Source organism: Pomacea canaliculata, linkage group LG2, assembly GCF_003073045.1.
Source record: "Pomacea canaliculata isolate SZHN2017 linkage group LG2, ASM307304v1, whole genome shotgun sequence".
NCBI classification, from domain to species: domain Eukaryota; kingdom Metazoa; phylum Mollusca; class Gastropoda; order Architaenioglossa; family Ampullariidae; genus Pomacea; species Pomacea canaliculata.
In genome coordinates, this window is record NC_037591.1 from 10,136,841 (window position 1) to 10,156,157 (window position 19,317).

The following is a 19,317-nucleotide window of genomic DNA, read 5'->3' on the forward strand; positions in this document are numbered from 1 at the left end:
ATCAATTTAAGTCGAGTCATTTAAGGACAAGGACCTGACATTTGACGAAATTTATAAATTTTAATCCTTTTGAGAGAGCGACATATTGCGAATATTCAACGTCCTCTATCCACTCTCCAAGTGGGTTTTTTGATAAAACCATCTAGAAATATATGTATATTTTGTCACTAAAGACAGTGACTGATATCATAGTTGCTCTTGCTGGGCGCAGAATTAGCAAAAATACAGAATGCTTGGAACATAGCAACACAGCCTTTTGAAAAGCTGAGTTATATCATACTATCATACGAATAAGGTCAGAAAGATCATTAATTCGCTTTTCAAACGAAGGCTAGTTCAAGGCCAATGAAGGTTTCTGACAGCCTGATTCTCGCTCTTTTCTAGACAAGACAAAGAGTCGGAAAATTGCTGACACGGACATGAGTAAACATACTTTGAATAAAACCAATCAGAATTCATTACTAGCATCCTTGTCCGCATCACAGGTCACTCGAACGCCTTATCTCTAGTAGATCTTTAAGCGAGGGTTCTTACTAACGAAGCTACGTTCTGAAAGTTGTTTAATGGATTATGTCCCTAGCTGTTTTCCCTAGTGGTTTGTTGATCAATGCAGATAATTTTAATCCACAATATCTGACCGGAGGTGCCGCATGTGCTGCTTGACAAGTGAATTCTTTTGTACACCATGTCGACATGGTTGTATGGGATGGTGATGTCCTTGTTAACGTGGTGGCTGAGTGAATTCCGTGGGAAGCCAACACTTGTTGACATGGTAACTGACAGAATGACTTTTGTGGGAAGTCAATACTTGATGGCGTGGTACCTGTCCTAATCTTCTGTGGGAAGTCAACACTTGTTGACATGTTAACTGACAGAATGACTTTTGTGAGGAGTCAATACTTGGTGGCGTGGGAAGTCAAATTTTGTTGACGTGTTATAAAACATGTTTTGTGGAAGATCGGTCTGACCAACAAAACTACAAGTTTTGCACGTTACAGCTGCGTCTGTTTATTTGCTCCTCGATGTGATTCCCCCACCCCGCGCACGCACACACACAAACACCTCAATCAATCGATCGATCGTGCAATAGCTTCATTGTTATGTTATTTCTTTCTGTCTCCTTGTCTTTCATTTGCTTTTTCTTTATTCGTTCATTCCTTTTCCCCGCTTTTCCCTGTCTTTCTTATTAACGCTTGCCAATCTATGCATTGCTAAGATTTCTCACCATCAGAAAAGCATAAACTAAACAAGGATTTCGATCATTACCTCCTCCCTCCGTTTCTTACTTCTCCTAAATATTATGAAGGATTAGATCGAGCATAACAAATTAGCTTCATAAAAAAAGTGAGTTCCAAACGCAAGAGACTCAAGTATCACAGCAACAAACCTCCTCCTATTATCAAAGCCATGTGTACCGAGTCTCCTTGCTTGGAGGGTCGCGTGTTACCGGAGGTGAGCAGAAGCAACGCCTCGGCAAACAAGTTGAAGTCGGAATCAGACTGAATAAGAAGACCCGCCAACTACGCCTTGTGCCACTTGTGGAGCTTCAGCGCCATGCACAGAATCCCACCTCGGGTCTTCTGTAATCCTCATCATCCACTCAACCACCAGGCAGCGTCGACCCTCTTGTCTTTCAGCCAGCCGGCTTCCAGCCACTCCAGCCAGGGCCACACTTAAGTACGCTAAGTTCAATGTACGTTGTTGCAGGGAATATTAAACTACCTTCTGGGACAAATCCCAAAAATCTTCAGTGACAGAAATCTCTCACTCTTGGTGTAACAAACAAACAAAACAACAACAACAACAACAAAAGTTGTATTTAAAACTCTAGTGTGGTGCTTTTCCTAATGACCGTATAGAGGTACAGAATGCCGTTTCCCGAAGTTTGAGTGAGCATCCCATTTTGGTTGTTGAGATACAAGTCTAAAACCATCACTATTTGCAGTAGTTCCTTAAGCTTATATTATCCAGGACAAATCTGGACTCATAAAAGAAAGATGTCCTCACAAACCAATACTGTAAGGACCAAACTATTTTAATAAAAACAATGTAGATAGGTTGTAAATTGTGGATACTGCGCTCGAATCTGAGGGGAGAGGCTGCTGCCTCGAAGTCCGCTCGTAGTTCAGGCTAAAAAAGAACAAAACTACCCTACTCACCTAAGGCTAAAAGTGTATAATAGGAGCAAGAGGAGGAGAACAACAACAATAACAACAACAGCTGAATTTATGAAGCACCCCGTATATAAGCGAGATCAATGTGCTGTACACTCGTCTACAAACTAACCAACAGCTTAACATACACCAAGCATATAATTAAATACTGAAACACAAAAGATGGTAACCGGCGGCGGAACAAAAGGGCTGGCTTCGCTGAATTTTAGGAGCGGTGAACGAGCGACTTAAGAGCCAGAGGGGCCCACACTGTAATAGGTGTATAGCTGTTCGAATGTATAACACGTCCTCTAAAACTGCTTTAGCACGTCCTGAGCTGTTTCTCATCACCTAACATATTTTTTAATTTAATTGTTCAGTGTGTAATCGCCAACAATAAGCCTTATTCAAGACACATTCATGCCTTGTTCAAAATAATGTTATGTAACATCCAGTTACTTCGTCTTGCCGATATAGTGCTCCAAGGAGAAATCTTTTACCATCGCGAGAAAAAACATTAAGTCTCTTGGTTCTTCTCTTAAACATAGCGATATCAGCTACATAATCTCTTGGTTCTGATCTTTAACATACTGAAACCAGCAGGTACCCAAATCTCTTGGGTTTGATTTTTACTATAGCGAGACCAGCCACCTGAATCTCTTGGCTCTGATCTCTCCAGCTTCTACTCGGCACCACTTTTTTGTTTCTTCCGTAGACTTCTGGTTAGTTGCTTGACGCCGTGGGCGTCCTTAGAAGCCATGACAGTGGTCGCGGGTCCATGCCATGATGTCCTGGGAGGAAGTGTCGCGCACAGAAATTACACGCTGTCTTCCTAGTGAACCAATCGGTTCAGCTGGAGAAAGTTAAAAGAAAAAAAAACTGAAGCCCAAAACAGGTCATGGTTAGAAGTCTGGTATTTTAGATGTCTTCACTTAGAATTTCTTAGCAGGAGGCATCGCTAGCAAGCCTAGTGTGTTTGTTACATATATATTTAAATCTTACCGCACGGTATCGTTGTTACTAACCCACCCATGGTATCTTTCTCGGATATATCTTCTCACAGAATTTCGTCTTAGTTCCTGTCCATATAAACGAATGAAACAGATTCGATCGGGGACAATGTGGAAATCCCTTTTTTTTAACAGAGACAGAAACATCGAGTGCTTCACACACACACACACTTTCTCACTCACACACGCACGACTATAGAATGCGACATATCGAAATACTCTAGTACAGCAAAATAATGACCAAAATGAATTTAATGGAGGAATGTTTCAAAACAACATAAAACTCACGTTAAATGAGGTAAGTACTATCGTGGGACGCACACGATTTATACATAGACATGGCACGTAGTTCACATCTCGGTCACGACCTCAGGTGTGGATGCTAATGGGGGCGGCACACGCAGCAGGCAAGGGCTGAGTGACTTTTATGCTTCTTGATGGCCAGAAGTTTCCAGAAATGTGTGATGAAACGTGGGGGTCGCACCGGAAGTTCAAGATGGAGCTTTTCTCATTTTTTGCAAACACTTTCGGTGGCCCATTGACGCTTATTCATCCCCATCACCACTCATCATGCACCCATTAGGGAGGTACGAAAGGTTTAAAGTGCACATAGGCTGGGGAGAGGGTTGAACCATGGACGTGTATAGGTGGATTGCTGTCTGTCTGCCAAGACCAACGCTTAGCTTCTTGCGAAGTGATCCGCTGTTAGTCTCGACGACCCTATATAAAGAATGTGAATAAACCGGAAGCTTTGTCGTCTAATGCCTCGTTCTATACTAGTAGTTAATCTAGAAGGTGAATAAAACGGAAGCTTTGTCGTCTAATGCCTCGTTTTAGCAGTTAACTGGAAAAATTCGTCTGCCAGCAATCCAGTAATGCGAGTTCGTGGTTAAACAGAAGGTAGGGGTGTATAGGAATACTGTTTCCAAATATGGTCATGCTCTTGGCAGCGGCGGCGAGGATGGTAGTGGTAGCAAGCCATCTAAATCTCTAGTTTTTTTTATAAATTGGTAAGATAAAGAAAGTGATTTTGGTGAAGGAAGTGCTCAGTCCATACCGTACATAAACCCGAACATAAAACATTCAAACCTCACATCAACCTTTTTTTCCACCTTTAACCTACCTATAGTCGAAAGAGAACACGGTCACACTGTCCGTGGTGTTGGCTGAGTGGAAACTTTCACCAGGATCCGGCGGTCTCCGGACGATACGCAGCCTCCAGTCGATGCTCAGCCACAAGAACGCGCCCTCTTCCGTCTGTTCTTGCTCCTATCCCTCCATCCAGCACCTCCACAAACGATCGACATTCCATGCCATAACTGACGAAAAGTTTCTCTTGGGACAAGGGTGGGCAAGCTGACTTTTGAAAGGATTTTTAAGGGATTATTGGCGAAACAGAAATCATACAGTCACGCAAGCAGAGCGATTGATTTCAATCGTTCTCAGAAATCAATGTCTCGAGTTGGCATGCGAGTCCGCTGAGAGATAAGTGGCATTAAATTTCACTGCTAAAGCGAAGGGATGATGCGGAACGCCTTCTCTTTTTCCTTCTTATATTTTGGCTGAGATCGAATGTTTTCTTCACCCTCTTGACATCACTTTACGGACACTTCATCCCTGCGTGAGTCACCAATGCTTCCATAATGTCACAGTTTGGTACAAATAAACTTCTTTTATTTTCACAAATTGCGTGGTCCTTAATTTGTGTGTGTGTGTATTCCTCAACTGAAATATGACATGAGGTATCTGAATCGCAAAACATCGCTGATGATGGATCGTCACACTACAGATGAACACCAATAAGTGGGTCTCAATTTTAAAGACAAGGGGGAAATAAACTTGTTTAAATTATTCTCTGTATTACAATACGATGACGAGGTGGTTGTCATACTCGTTTCTATTCATCTTATTATTCAAAATATTAAGAGTGATGAACTTTGAGTTGAATCTGTCACTTGGAGATGACATCGACGTTCACGTCGATGATTCACCTTCCGAAAGGGGACTTAAGCGTGCTGACGTGGCAAGGGAAACAACTCTACAGTAGTCTGCTGCCCCCGAAAGCATATGTACGATGTTTTGTTGTTTTTCTCCTTTCACCTAACGTTTTATGACAAATGTTATCGCAGAAGTAAATTATATCGAGTGCTTGTATTTTTCTCCTAATCAGATTTGTAAGTAGAAGCTGATTTGACTAAGGCATACTCCAGACACAACAATTTCTTGTACGATGTTTTCCATAATAACGTTATTATTATAAGACGAGGAGGATGCTTGGGTATCTTTTATCCGATCAGACTCCATAAATGCAGTAAAACTGTCTAGGGTTTCAGTATTTTTTCTAGTACTATAGCTTAATCGGTGCATACAATATTGCTCTATTCAACTTCTTAGAACACTAAAACGTGAACAGCTGGTCAGTCTAGTGGTGACTGCTGCAGTAATGACGATGATAATAATGACTTCAAACTAATGACAGTTTTTACTCCAACATTTTGTTTACGATCATTTAAAAAAACGAATATTATCATGAATGATTGACTTAACATTGTTCATAGTGTTGAACTGTGATAAACTACCATCGTTACATAAAGACATTCATGAAGTGTCATCATGGAAAACCTGCCAATAGATATAAATTACAACAAACTTGCAGGTTTGTATGTTTTTGTGCACATTACTTGACCATATTTTTTTATGTGATGTGTGCTAGCCATTGTGTGTGTGTGGCTTCCTATGTGAGATAATATGCTAGAAAGAATCATAGATTATTATAGTAAAGAATTGTTTCATGCATGTTCAACACATTATGCATTGTACATACATCATGCATTATACTTAAAAAAACTACAAAGTAATGCAGTTTGTACAGTGTCCAAACATTTTAAACAATTTTGCTTCTTCTTCCATATTTTACTTGTTCAAGATGAATGTCACTTTATTCCTGTTTAGTTAGTTTCTTATTGCTCCTCTGAAGAGCATAGGGCCGCAACAATTTCTGTTTGTAATTGGTTTGATTGTTTATGTTTGCCCATGTGTGACTTAATATTCTGAAGATCAGATCTTGTGTTGTGCACTGTTGTTAGATTGGCTTATTAATCGCCGACACTGCAGTCAACAATGGCAAACTGTTGCTGCTGTTATCCGTCAGAAAATTATCAAAGCTGTAGAAAATATGCCAGAAGATGGAGACTTTGCAAGATTTAAGGACCCAGCAGGTAGGAATTATCCATTGAATTAGATCACTTAGGCTTTAAAAATAAATAAATAAAATAGGCTATTAAAAATGACTTAGAGAACTTATTTCTGAGGTTTGCAGGCTTTGTAAAGATATTTTACTTTAGTTCCTCAGTATAAAAAGAAACGTGGAATGTTGGTGTCATGCATAAAATCTAAAGTATCTGTGTGGTTTGTTTTTTTTAAGTTTAGTAATTAATGTTCTTGTGTTTTTTTCCTTTACATGCTGCTGTAGGAAAGATGCCATTTAAATAAAGAAGCCCTGTATAAAATCTTACTTTAGAAAAAAAAATTAAAGAAAATACTAAAAATGAGACTATGATCATTTGTTAGTAGACATCTTGGGTAGATCACATATCAAAGCATATATAGTTCTTTTTGTATGTAACACCTGTTAAAGGACAAGCTGTTTTCGCTGGGTGCTCTAGTTTTCACCCCTTACATCACCTCTTCCACATCTATACCCCTTTCCATGGCAAAATCACTTTAAGGGGGAACACCTTCCTAACATAAACTTACCAGCGGTGTCACATCAGACTTGAAATGGATAAAGTGAAAAGGAACCTAAAAATAACATTGACCCACCAATTAGAAGCTACTGGAAAGACCTGGCTCTGCTTGAAGCTGACTAGTCGCCATATTTAAACTTTTAAGTGATACTGTCACAGTAATTTAGATTGCCTGCCCCTGTATTTTTGTATTTTTCATAAAATGTCAACATTGCGCACTTCTAGCTTTCCTGATTTAAAAACTGAGAGGGTAGGTGTCAATCTGTTTATATTTTGTGCTTGTTAATATAACATTATGAGTAGTAAGATGGTTCCATGGTCACCAGCAAGTTCTGTTACAGCACATCCAATAGTTTTTGATTGGTTCACTTATCTGATTCCTCACCTGGGTTGATGGAAGGGATACAACCATTAATTTCATAGCTTTATGGGATTTACTAAGTAAGGCCAGATTGACTTTATCAGTGAACGTTTCAAAGACGTTTAGACTGGTTAAAATAATGCTGTACTATTTGCAGAGGTGACATATTTTCAAGTGAAGGAACTGATAGAGAAGGCAAAGGAAACAGATTCTGGAAAGAAGAATTTCTTTGGGCAGTACAGCTCACAAATTATGAAAGTATGAGTTATAGTTACAGTTCCATTAAGGTGTCAAATTCAATCAAATCAAACTTTGTCTGTCCAAGGCAGTCCAAGACAGAAATGTTTCTTTTGCTCACAATCATGACACACATACAAACGTACAAACATAATATAAGGTATGCTAATATTGATAATTTTGACAACTGAAATTTTGTCTTTGTGGAAAAATTTCAGTAAGTATAAAATATACTTATTAAAAATAAAGTAAATAAGTTGCTGAAAACCTTGTTAAATAGAAAAGGCATAAAGTGGATGAATCTCAGAATATGTACATTTTTAGCAGTTGGTCTTAGTGTTGAGACTGTGAAATTTTTTTTCAGGATTGGGCTGAAATCTGCCGGTTGTATGAAAAGGATGGTGTATTCCTTGGTAAGAACTGTAGACTTATACAACTAATTTATTCATTATTTTTGCATGTATCACCCAAAAGAGAGAAAATTCACCCATTTGTGTCATAGCCAATTAGAGAACAGATGAACTTTGAAACGTATTTTTATGCTTTTCCTAAACTAAAAGCCATTAAATGGAGCTCAAGACTCATGAAACATAATCTTAGTCATTAACAATGGTGTGATGCTACTCAGAAATGATTTAGTTTATTAATGTATTAATGTGTTCACAGCTGACACTTCTCAGATGATTGCTCGCAATGTCAACTATGAAATACCTGCCATCAAAAAACAGATTACACGGTGCCAACAGATACAAAAAGTGAGGTTCATAAAATCTAGTAGTGCTTGTTAAAGCTACAGGCCAAATCTTCATTTGCATGCTTAAGTAATACTTGTAATCAGGCTAAATTCAACAGACTTGTAGATTAGATTTTCTCTGTGTTGCATGTTTGTTTACTTATTGCAGATATATTTACAAATCAACAGAACTTGAGCATCATGAACAAATTACTTTAACTTGATAATATATCTGTGCATGGCAGGAATGTGAGAGAAAAGAAGCAGATTTCACAAACAGTGCTGCAGATTTCCGCAAGAAATATTCAGCGTCTTGTCGTCAGATAGGCATTGAGGTAAACCAGGTTGTGTTTTTGGTTTGGTGGTGGTGGTTTGTTTTTTGTTTTTTTGTTTTTTTTGGAGGGGGGTGAATAAAAAATGTGTGTTGATAAAATAATTTGTTAAAGAGGTCATAAAGGCAACCATTTCCTGTCTGAATATGTATACACAAGTAATGCAGTGAAATGATTGCCTTTTTCAAAAAATACAATGCCATTTAAAATAAGCAATTTGTTTATAAAAAAAAAAGAAGAAAAAGAACATTGAATATTTTCTCTCAAGCGTCACTCTGATACTTCTTGCTAATGAATATCAAGCAGAAGGTAGAAGGGTAAAGGTCATCTAGTCTTTCAGTCGTTGGGAAGTGAGGTGTTATAGATATCACTTTTCTCAGTGACAGCTTTTCGTAATGATGGTGTCCCTCTGCTCTCCCTTGGTGTGTTACCTTTCTCCACTCCCTATAGGATCAGGTACCCATTCAAAATATCAAAACAGCATATCTCATATTCAGACTCCAGTGCTATAATGCCACTCAGTTATTAGCTATCCCTGACCAGTACTAAGGTATTTTTCTTGAGTGACTTTTAAGGGCTCTGAGTGTGCTAATTTGTTTCAGCAGCTATCTGGTCACTAATTATATTTTTGTTAGTCAAATACAAGGAGATTCATGACATCATAGTTTTGATACAGTTCTGTGTATCATGTTATATAAATATACCCTATTGTAATTCTTTTTCTTTTCCAGGGGACAAAAATCAAAACAGAGTTAGCTTCTCTTGTTCAAAATCTGCCTGACGAATTTAATGGCATTGCAACTGCAACTCAAGAGCTTCAAACTGCAGTGACCTACTATGATGAGTTTGTTGCCTTCCTAATGAACAAGTCAGTCTTTTTCTTAGCAGATTGCCAATATCACCATTTAAACATAATGGCATGTCTTGTCATAAAATATGTGTAATCTTTTTGTTTTGTATTATTTCATAACACAGAAAATTTGTTATCTGTTGCACCTAATAGTAGTTTTAATTCATTTCGAACACACTCATGGTGAAAGCTTCTGTATGGTTTTATGACAATATTTTTAACAAGAAAATATACTAAATACTGTAAATTTCGGTATGTAAGCCACACCCCACTAAATTTTTTTTCGCAAATAAGCTGCACTGGTTTATAAGCCACAAACACATACAACATCATAGCATTATGTCTCATTTTTGGCATAGTGACGGTGTGTGCTTCAGCAGCTGATGTGAATGCTTCAGTTGTATGTGACTTTGATTTAAAAATGTGAGCAGTTAACGCTGTACAAATGTGAACAGTTAACACCTGAGCATGGAGCTCATCAAAACTTGGAATCTGAAAAATCTGTAAAAATCTGCAAACAAGCTGCATCGCTGTTTAAACCGCAGTGTTTAAAGCTGGGGAAAAAGCTCGTGGCTTATAGTCTGAAATTTACGGTATCTTTATTTTAAAATCCTTACCTTTTGTCGTAATTCATGATTTTTGTGTTATTAAAAATGAGAAAATCCAAGAAAATGAATCAAAACATAATTCAAAAATAATTGAAATAGTCTAAACCAGTCTTTAGAGTTCATACAAGTATTGACAATAATTGTGGAAAAACTCCTAGTGATCAGCTCCAGTCAGCAAGCTTGCCAGTCCTCAAGTTTGTCATGTCACGTGGCAATGTCAGAGTCTATGAATGGCGAACAGGACAGCCACCTCAGGTGGTAGAGGAAGAAAGCATTAAAATCGACATATCAGATGAGCTAGACCCTACAACACAGGCAGAGGATGTGAGACTCATGGTTTAATAATTCACACTTATGCATGTGCTTCTTGAGAATGTAATGATATCTAGTTAAAAGAAAAGGCAAAGGGAAATAAAGATTGTGTAAAAAATGGTATGTGACATAAAAATCAGACAACTAAGCAAACTTCAGACAGACAGAGTAATATTCTAAACTAATCATACAAAGGAATATTAGTTACAGAATGAAATATTATCCAAACAAAAAAATATTTTAAATGCATTTGATTTTTTGTAATTGGTCTATGTACTTTTTTATTTTTAGTTCTTATTTGCAAAGATTTTGTTAAAATACCAGCACAACAAAAGTTTTATGTGATGCTGTTGTAATGTGGTTTTAGTTTTGGCTAGCTCAGTTCAGCTGCTCATTGTGTTCAACTTACATTAGTATTTAAGTAGAGATTATAGGGAGTTAAATATTTTAGGTCATCAATGCACAGTCATAGTTGTTCCTAGCAGATTGCTTCTTTTGCTCATTGCTAGTCATTTCCTTCAGATTGACTGGGGTGCAGATGACAATGGGACCATTGACTTTGGTGCTGACATTGACTTCTGTGACATCACAGTAGAGAGTGGTGGTCAGGTGAGTTATTTTTAGGTCCACAGATGGGCTGCAGAAAGTGGCTGCATGGAAATGAATGTGTTTGTTATGAGCCACAAAATATTTCTTTTACCATTTCCAGAACATGCATGTAGAATCTGTCAGATCACACAAAAGTTGTGTTTTCTGATAGTTAATATAGTACTGAAGGGCAGCTATCCCTGAAAGTTGATTTGTTGACGTTTGTTTTGTTTTTTTTAATATTGAAGATTACATTTACATGTAGGATATGATGAATGCTTACTTTTATAGGAGGAAGACGATGTCATTGAGTGCACAGACACATCTGATGTTACTCCTGAAGTCAGAGAGGGTGAGTTTTGTATATACTTATTGTCCTCATTACCATCAAAATGACCTTCCACTAAAAAGAAAAGGAAATAATTGCTGCTTTTTACCAGAAGTTAACAGCAGTTTCGAAATGTGGGGGTATTTCATTTAAGGAAATCTCTTGTGGTTACTTTGTTGAAAATTTAACTGTTCCCTCCAGCATCTCTAGAGGAAGGTGTGGCACGTGGAGATGATGCTTTGTCTATTTTAGACAACCCAAGCACTCGTAACCTTTTCATCGATAATCTTATGGAAGTAAGTCTATAGTTATATCTTGTTAATGCTACCATAACTTCTTTCTCCATTGATTGCTGCAGTTACTTAAGGAAACTGTTGTTCTGTTCATAGTACATTTAAAATAAATGTTGGAAAAGAAGCATAGCAGTTTGAAAGGAATGCATCAATTGACCATCTTTCACTTACCCTCACAGTTTGTAAAGTTTTTGTTTTACAGCTACAGTGTGAAAGTGTCACTTTGCTTTGTCATTTATAAATAGGGAGAAACCTTATTTAAGTTCTTTTCTTTTATCTCATCCAGTTAGAATCATTCCTGCTTCAGCGCTTTGCTGAGCTTACAAGCTCTCATGCTGATACTGGACCAGGTAGTCAGCTGCAGTGTGCTCCAGCAACAGTGCAGTTGGAAGCAGAGCATGTGGAAACCATGATGAGCAAAGTTCAGGCACTGCTGAAACAATTGACCTCTGTGCAAATGCAGCATCTTATGCTTATTCGTAGTTCACCAAGGTGTGGATGCATAATTATGTGTTTGTGCGCATGTGCATGTGTAAGTGCTTCTGTGAAGCAAGGCCTTTCAAGGACTTTACGTAGAATTTATCTTTTTCATTGCTAGATTCCTAATGGACCAAATTAGTCAATGTACAATTTTTAATATTATTTGCACTTTGTTCTGACCACACATACTTCAGGATAGCTGGATGTTTCTTTTCTTTTTTACCTTGCAGCCTATCCACACAGCTTTAGAAAAGTCTAAATTAGCATGAATTGTGTTCATGTCAGTTGAAGTGGTGAAGATACAGGCTTTTGAAATTCACATAGTGAAAATAGACAAAATGCTTATGTCATTAATTTTTTTTAATTAGCTCAGCTTCATGTGCTTATTAATTGTGCTTGATCCTGTAGTTCTTTGTTGAGACTAATTCTACAAATGTTCCTAGGTATGTAGACCGTCTCTGCGAGTCTCTTCGCCAGATTTTGTTGCGAGCAGACAAGCTGGTTTTGGCCAGTAAGGAGATGGCCAGCAAGAAACGGGCTGCCCTGGAAGAGGAGAGCATGCTTGAGCCACACTTGGAAGCACTTCGTAGACAGACAAAAACCATGCAGCAGCAGGTGATGCTCGGTTTTAGTGAAGAATAGCATTGGTAGGGTAGGTTGTCTAGTCTGGCCAGCCTCATTCCGTAAATGAATAGTTTCAGCTCTAAATGCGCAGAGATTCAATTACAAGACACCAGGGGCCGTAGTGACAAGTCTGAGGACAAGTCTGTGCCCTGTGGCAACATGGGGAACTAAAGGACAAGCATCTTATTTTGAAAGTTATAAAGCAATGTCTAGACTCTGCAGATGTTGTTTTACCCCAGGAGCTGTAGTTAAAAAGTGTTGGCTTAGGTGTCCTAGGCTAAAGAAACATAAAGCAGTGACCACAGGGTCTGGACATCACTTTATAACTTTGGAAACAGGATGCTTGTCCTCGAATTTCTCATTTTGTCCTGGGAAAACAATTTTCACTTGCTTCATAACTACAGCCCCAGAGAAAAACAAACTATGCGTAAAAAGTTGGCTGAACATTAATTGCTTTCAGCACAGCCAGCAGTGCACAGTGTTCAAGTAAACGTGTTGTATAGTGATCTGCTGTTAATTTTATTGATGAGGAATGTGTCAGAATGTCATTTTAAATAAGCAAAACTAACACAAGATGAATGTAGCATATCAGAGAAGACATTATCTGTTTGCAGATGGAAGAAGAGATCTCCCAGAAGTACAAAGGACGCAAAGTCAACATAATGGGAGAGATCAACATGATATAACTGAAACATACAGAGTGTGAATTGTTATAAGGACCATTAAAATGTTGATGACTTGTTACTTAATAATGTTTTGTTTTACTTCCTTATGTTTGACCCCCTGTAGAGGCTACCATCTGTAAAGTTTTTAACTGCTGACAGAGCGATGGAAAATCCTTTGATAACGTTACATTTTGCACAGCAAAGTTGTGGTCAATATATTGCAAAAGAATGGATTTCTTGTGACATTTGACCTTAGACTCTCTTTGTTGAGACCAATATTCTTCATAACAAATATTTAAGCAAAATGACAGCAGTGCTAACAAATGTAACTAAAAAAATAACAGAAACAAATGAAAGGAGAGCTCTGTGGTAAGAGAGTACCAATTACTCCATTTACACCTGCACTCAAACTCATCATTACATGATGTTAGTGAAATTGTCATTTGTCCATCATTCTGTAGTTTTTTTATTAGGCCTTGTCCATAAAGTGGCCATGATGTCACGAGCTGCTGTCTAATGTGGTATCCATACAGTAAAAATTAATATTCAGTGAGCAGCTCAAGTGATACAACCTTGTAAAATACCAACAGTATAACAGACATTAACTCCAGTTCTCAGTTTTATGTCCCTTTACAGGCATTTTTATTCATCCAAAAATATGAAATATAAAAGCAGCAGAAAAACATTTACTGATAATATCTTCTCCTTCAAATTAACCTTAAATAACTTCCCATTTATTGCAGACAAAGTACAATGTAAATACTTACACCGCACAATTAATATATATATAAAAACACCAGATCAATCATTCCCACAGCTACATCCACAGACTATAAGTACAGTGCACAATGCTTCTATCAGAAAGATCACTAAACGATTATTCATCTAAACCTTCTGATGAAATGTATAGGTACTTCCATAGACCACCCACTGTGTACATCAACTCCAGAGACTTCCCCATTGCTGTCAACAGTGAAATCCACCTTGAATGCAGCCTGAGGTGGCATTTGTTTTGATGGTTTACTTAAAAAACGAAGACTTTCTGTCAGTTCAACATCGAATGTATGATTTCTAACTGGATGCAGTATTCCTGACAACATATTCATCTTGCTTTGTAAGCAGCTGCATGTGATGTCAGCAAAAAATGTCAAGTTACCAAAGAGAGGATTGAAATAAACTCCTGCATATGAGTAAACAGGAAGTGCTGACAATGTTCTTGGGAAACTTTGTGCTTCTGATGGTGAACTCAATCTTTTATCATCTTCTGAAACTGGCTTGACTGATACATGTTCTTGTTTATGTCCAACACCTGTCGTGACTAGTTCTACTGGATTTGCATGCTTCTTAGACAAGAAAACTTCTAGTTTTGAAACCGTCATAAATTCTTCGTTCATCTTATGTTTTGAAGATTGTTTGTTGGAGTTAGTCCAATAAGATGGGTAATAACATATTGACTTCTGGTCAAGCCAAGGTTGGTATCCCAGAAGTAGATCTGCTGTGTAGTACACCAGACTTTCTACAATGGAGAAAGGTTTACTGTCTCCAGAGTAGCCATTGATTGAAATGTACAAACCTATTTCCTTCTCTGGAATCATCCATGCCAGTGTGTAGTGGCTGTACAGACCACCACCATGCCAGCAGATCTTGAACCCTTTTGTACATGTGAAAGAAACCTTTTATTATTACTGCACACAACATTTTAATAAATAGCATCATTCAGACTGCAGAGCTCATATCACTTTTTGCTCAACTTTATATCAACATCTTCCTGCAATTTTCAAATATTCTGCATCCTATAATATTAGAACTTCCTAAAGTAACACAGAAATTCCAGGATAACTTGGGGGAAAAATGGTATGACAAAACTAGAATAAAAGTGTTCACATCTTTTTTAATCAGTAAAGATAATGAAGTAAGTATCCCTAAGTCCTACTGCTTAATTCTACAAAGGGAATTCAAGTGCAATTGCTTTGCTGAAGCTCACTTGACACATCATGTTTTAAGAGTACATCACCTACCATCACCTCCTGCATACATGCTAATTGAAAAATACCTTGTTGCTCAATGCCTACCTCTGTATTTGTTGAGGAACCAGAATAGGCCATAGCCTTCACTAATATCTCGCACAGGCCAGTTAGTGGAAGATTTGTCCACCGCTTTCAGGAACATTGGAGAAAGGTCAATCTGATGATGCCACATCTCCATCCAGATGTCACGTCTGATCAGCTGACGCCCATCTTCCAAGCAGCCGCTTCTTAGATTAAATTTAATCCATTTTACCATATCCTCAGCATTGGAACTCAGCAGACAAACAGCAGACAAGGGACCTTGACTATAAGAGAAAAAACGAAAATTAATTAATTGCTCTAAAAGACAAAAAGCCACAAAATTGAGTAAAAGTAGCATGGTGGGGTTTTATGTGTCAGCAAACTTACTAAAGGACTTTTTACAAAATAAGGTAAAGGAATATGAAGATAAGATAGCAGGCAGATAGGAGTAAAGCCAATTGCACCAGAGACCAAAGTCATGCGAAGGTTCAGGAGGAAAATGTGATGGTCCAATGTGTCAAAAAACAGCCAACAGGATTGATATGTGCCATGATCACAAGTCGATAATAAGTCTTTCACCACCCATACTAAAGCAGTCTCAACCAAGTGGTGCTGACAGTAACTCAACTGGAATAGCGCAAGGAGAATGTGTTGTAGCAGCTGGTGAAGGATGATTTTTTCTAGAATCAGACTTCCTCCTTCTTTTTCTAAGAAGGTTGGAGACTGGCTGGTAACTGCTTAGGTCATTAGGGTTGAAATTAGGCTTCTTTAATATTAGAGTGACAGTGGCACTTACTCAAACAATTGTGTGTCACATGCTGTCAGGTTGCCATTCACTGGAACATACGGTTTCGCAAACTCAGTCCCCTCCAGTTCTTTGTGGTTGTTAAGAGCCCTTGACTGGCTCATGCCCAAGGGGCTTAACAATTTATCAACCATCAGTGTGTCCCATGAAGCACCACCAAGCTTTTCAATAACATAAGCCACCAGCATACTTCCCATGTTGCTATAGAGGAATGTTTTGCGAAATGGCACTGAAAGAGGCAGATGATGCAGGTGCCTGAAGAAAGAATAATATTTAGTGCTGACAACAGTCATCTGATCCCTTTTTTCTAAAGGACACATAGTGTGTAACTGCATATAGTTCTTATTTTCATAAATTTTACCAAGAAAATGTCAAACGCATACCTATATACATTATAAATCTTAAAGTTAAGATATACATCTTTTTTAAATTTTGAACAACTCCTCAGTTTGATCTACACTTTAAAATTGCCCAACAGATAAACAGCTTATGACATAATTTAATTGTCCACTTGAACGATTAAAATGATCTTTTAGAATGAGTATAAATTCTACCTAATCAAATACATATTAATTAGGACTGACACAGCATAGCAGATCATTCTCTATATAATAGGAACTACATTTGATATTATTGTGGCAGAAGGCATCTCATGAAGCCATTAGAAAGCAGCTTTCAAGGGCCGCTATCTAGCAAGTTGTCATAGATTTATTAAAAGACCTTTCTTAAACCTTGTGCCATACATCCAGTTTAAAGATATGACTTGTTTAAGCCTTGAAATTAAGAGAAAGCTCTTACTTGACTAAGTCAGCTTTGGTCCATCCTTGTGGGTATGTAGATCGCACAGCAAGATTCCCACTGGAAAGCCCTGAACGATGTGACAGCAAATCCCGAAGAGTTACTTCCTGTGTTACTTCCGAGGTAACAAGTTGGAAATCTGGGCCTAAAATGTCTTTAACGCGAGTGTCCCAACTTATGCTGTTAAAAGAATAAAATTGATACTATGATCCTAGTGTAAAAAAATATTAACACAGAAGGTTAAGCTTTCACCAGACTATAAAAAAAAGTAGATGAGAAATTAAACAAAAAAAAAAACAGCTATACATTTATGATAATGCTTGCTGAAATTATAAAATCTGATTTTTGCTGTTGTTTTTTTTTGGGGGGGGGAGGGGGGAAGAATAGGTTTCTGGCAAAATGTCAAATAATAGATAATGATGAAAACATGCCGAGAAAAACACAGCATAGCTTCTGTACCAGTTGTTTTCAATGACGACCATTAATTCATTGTGCTTCAGCTTCCATAAACAATAAACACAAACAAGATTATGTTTGCTCTATGCTGGCAGCATGATTACATAATGCCTGGAAATTATGTCTTCTACCATGTTTCATGTCAACAGATGCAGGCCTACTTACTTCTTTGAAGATTCGCTGATAAGAACCCCTAATAATTGCCCAAGAAATGTCTTGGTCAAGGAGTTCATCAAAAACTTTGTCTCCTTGGTAACTGGCCGACCAGATACAACATCTGCTTTTCCCAGAGAGACAAGAACAGACTGTTCACCCTTCACCATGGCAATTGTCATTCCTGGAACCCCTTTGCAATGGGAGACAATCTCTGCTATGTCTTTAACTTGTGCACCTATCTCATGAAGTTGTCTCTTTTTTTCTTCATTTATCTCATTTCTAACCTTTGAAGACATTTGTAAATGCAGTTCATCTTCCTTTTGGGATTCCACCTTATACTCTCTTTGGTTAATGGTTTTGAAGTTCATATATGCATTCTGCAAGTATTCTGCTTTTTTGTATGACAGTGAATCAACATATTTGCTTTCGTTGCCAATTGTAAACCATAGGTGTATAAAATAAATCAAAAGCAGTGAAGCCCCAATGCAGGTCAATCTCCATAATGTATGTCGTGAGAACAGAACTGTTCTACACTTATTCTGTGCCAGTATTGACATAGCGTCAATAACAAAGCTGTCCTTAGATGAAAATCTGTCTGAATAGGAGTATGGAAAACAATTTATTCATTCAAAATTTCAAGTTACAACTTGAAATAGATTTCATGATCGTATATATGTACTTCCCCAGATTATTTTCCTCACGTCTGTCTTCTACAGTGTTCCAGTTATAATTAATTGTATGCAAAGCTGTACTTGTTTATTAATTCACTCATCATCTACATATTCGTCTCTGATCGAACTCTCAATAGGAACAAAATTAAGACCAAAAGAGACCGTGCATTTGAAAACTACGACGACCGTAGTTATGTGTATCCCCTGTTCACTATTCGAACCTACACACGTCCGTGCTATCACATACTTATATTATTGGACAGCTGGCAGACGACTTTTTATGATTTTCCGGTTCAGTCACATTCTATGTTTAGGCTGAGTTGGCAAATAAGCTCCGATCCAAAATTCGTAGTGCGGGTACAAGTAGAAAACGGAAATGATCACAAATCAGATACAGGCCCTTGATGTACAAAATTATCTGGCTTCATATTGGGAGGCATGTGAAGGACTGTCTCCATGCAGAAATTCATAGACCACAGAGTGGTACATCAGAGTTACCTACCTTTGGAAAGACTAGCAAAGGATGTTTCGACCAGAGAAGCGAAAGTAGATTCAATTCTGTCCTTCGTAGTGTGTTTAAGTAACGAACAGCTAATAATGTGCGATAAAAGGTTATTCGAATCTTTGGGAAGACACATACTGCTTTTAACGCAGTAATTATACTATCAATGCACAGGCTTTCCCTCAGAGCTGCATGCTTTTTACTGTGTCCGCAGGCCAAAACACCTTTGGCTTAAATCATAGAAATTGACATTTTAAATCATTTCCACTCAGGTTTAAAACGATCGTTATTTATAATCGCGTCTAAAGATTTTGCAAAGCACAGGCCTGGGGAGGGCAGTCCCGTGGCGTAACAGTTGCCCAGCAAACATGCAAGATTCGGCCAATCTTGGGGCAATTAAGCTTGGAAAAAGCTTGTAACATATTGGCTTTAATTGCCCATTTCCAAGCATCCCCAAATAAGCGACAATTAAACGTTCACAGTGCTCGCACAATGCGCTATATCTGCGATCGTGAAATCGGTAAAGATTGGCGGAGCCGCTTAGCTACCAACATTCGTGAT

At 38.0% G+C, this 19,317-nt stretch overlaps 2 protein-coding genes across 4 annotated transcripts; one reads left to right on the forward strand and one right to left on the reverse strand.

Moving 5' to 3' along the window:
• The first annotated feature begins 5,163 nt into the window (after positions 1 to 5,163).
• On the forward strand, positions 5,164 to 13,404 carry LOC112556624 (CDK5 regulatory subunit-associated protein 3-like). Of its 2 annotated transcripts, none has more exons than XM_025225794.1 (15): positions 5,164 to 5,232; positions 5,722 to 5,819; positions 6,250 to 6,381; positions 7,428 to 7,528; positions 7,872 to 7,920; positions 8,174 to 8,262; positions 8,486 to 8,575; positions 9,304 to 9,440; positions 10,189 to 10,354; positions 10,865 to 10,951; positions 11,222 to 11,282; positions 11,460 to 11,554; positions 11,838 to 12,043; positions 12,475 to 12,646; positions 13,270 to 13,404. In XM_025225794.1, the coding sequence occupies exons 2-15, from the start codon at positions 5,777 to 5,779 to the stop codon at positions 13,339 to 13,341; spliced, it is 1,500 nt and encodes a 499-aa protein (XP_025081579.1). In that variant the 5' UTR covers positions 5,164 to 5,232; positions 5,722 to 5,776; the 3' UTR covers positions 13,342 to 13,404. The 2 variants fall into 2 exon arrangements, with proteins under 2 accessions (XP_025081579.1, XP_025081580.1); XM_025225795.1 differs by having other exon boundaries at positions 5,200 to 5,337.
• A 530-nt stretch (positions 13,405 to 13,934) lies between these two features.
• On the reverse strand, positions 13,935 to 19,299 carry LOC112556622. Of its 2 annotated transcripts, XM_025225790.1 has the most exons (6): positions 18,502 to 19,299; positions 17,593 to 18,178; positions 16,972 to 17,151; positions 16,165 to 16,428; positions 15,393 to 15,652; positions 13,935 to 14,971 (listed from the first exon to the last, which is right to left on the reverse strand). In XM_025225790.1, the coding sequence occupies exons 2-6, from the start codon at positions 18,138 to 18,140 to the stop codon at positions 14,202 to 14,204; spliced, it is 2,022 nt and encodes a 673-aa protein (XP_025081575.1). In that variant the 5' UTR covers positions 18,141 to 18,178; positions 18,502 to 19,299; the 3' UTR covers positions 13,935 to 14,201. The 2 variants fall into 2 exon arrangements, with proteins under 2 accessions (XP_025081575.1, XP_025081576.1); XM_025225791.1 differs by lacking the exon at positions 16,165 to 16,428 and having other exon boundaries at positions 17,593 to 19,299.
• Positions 19,300 to 19,317: the final 18 nt, after the last annotated feature.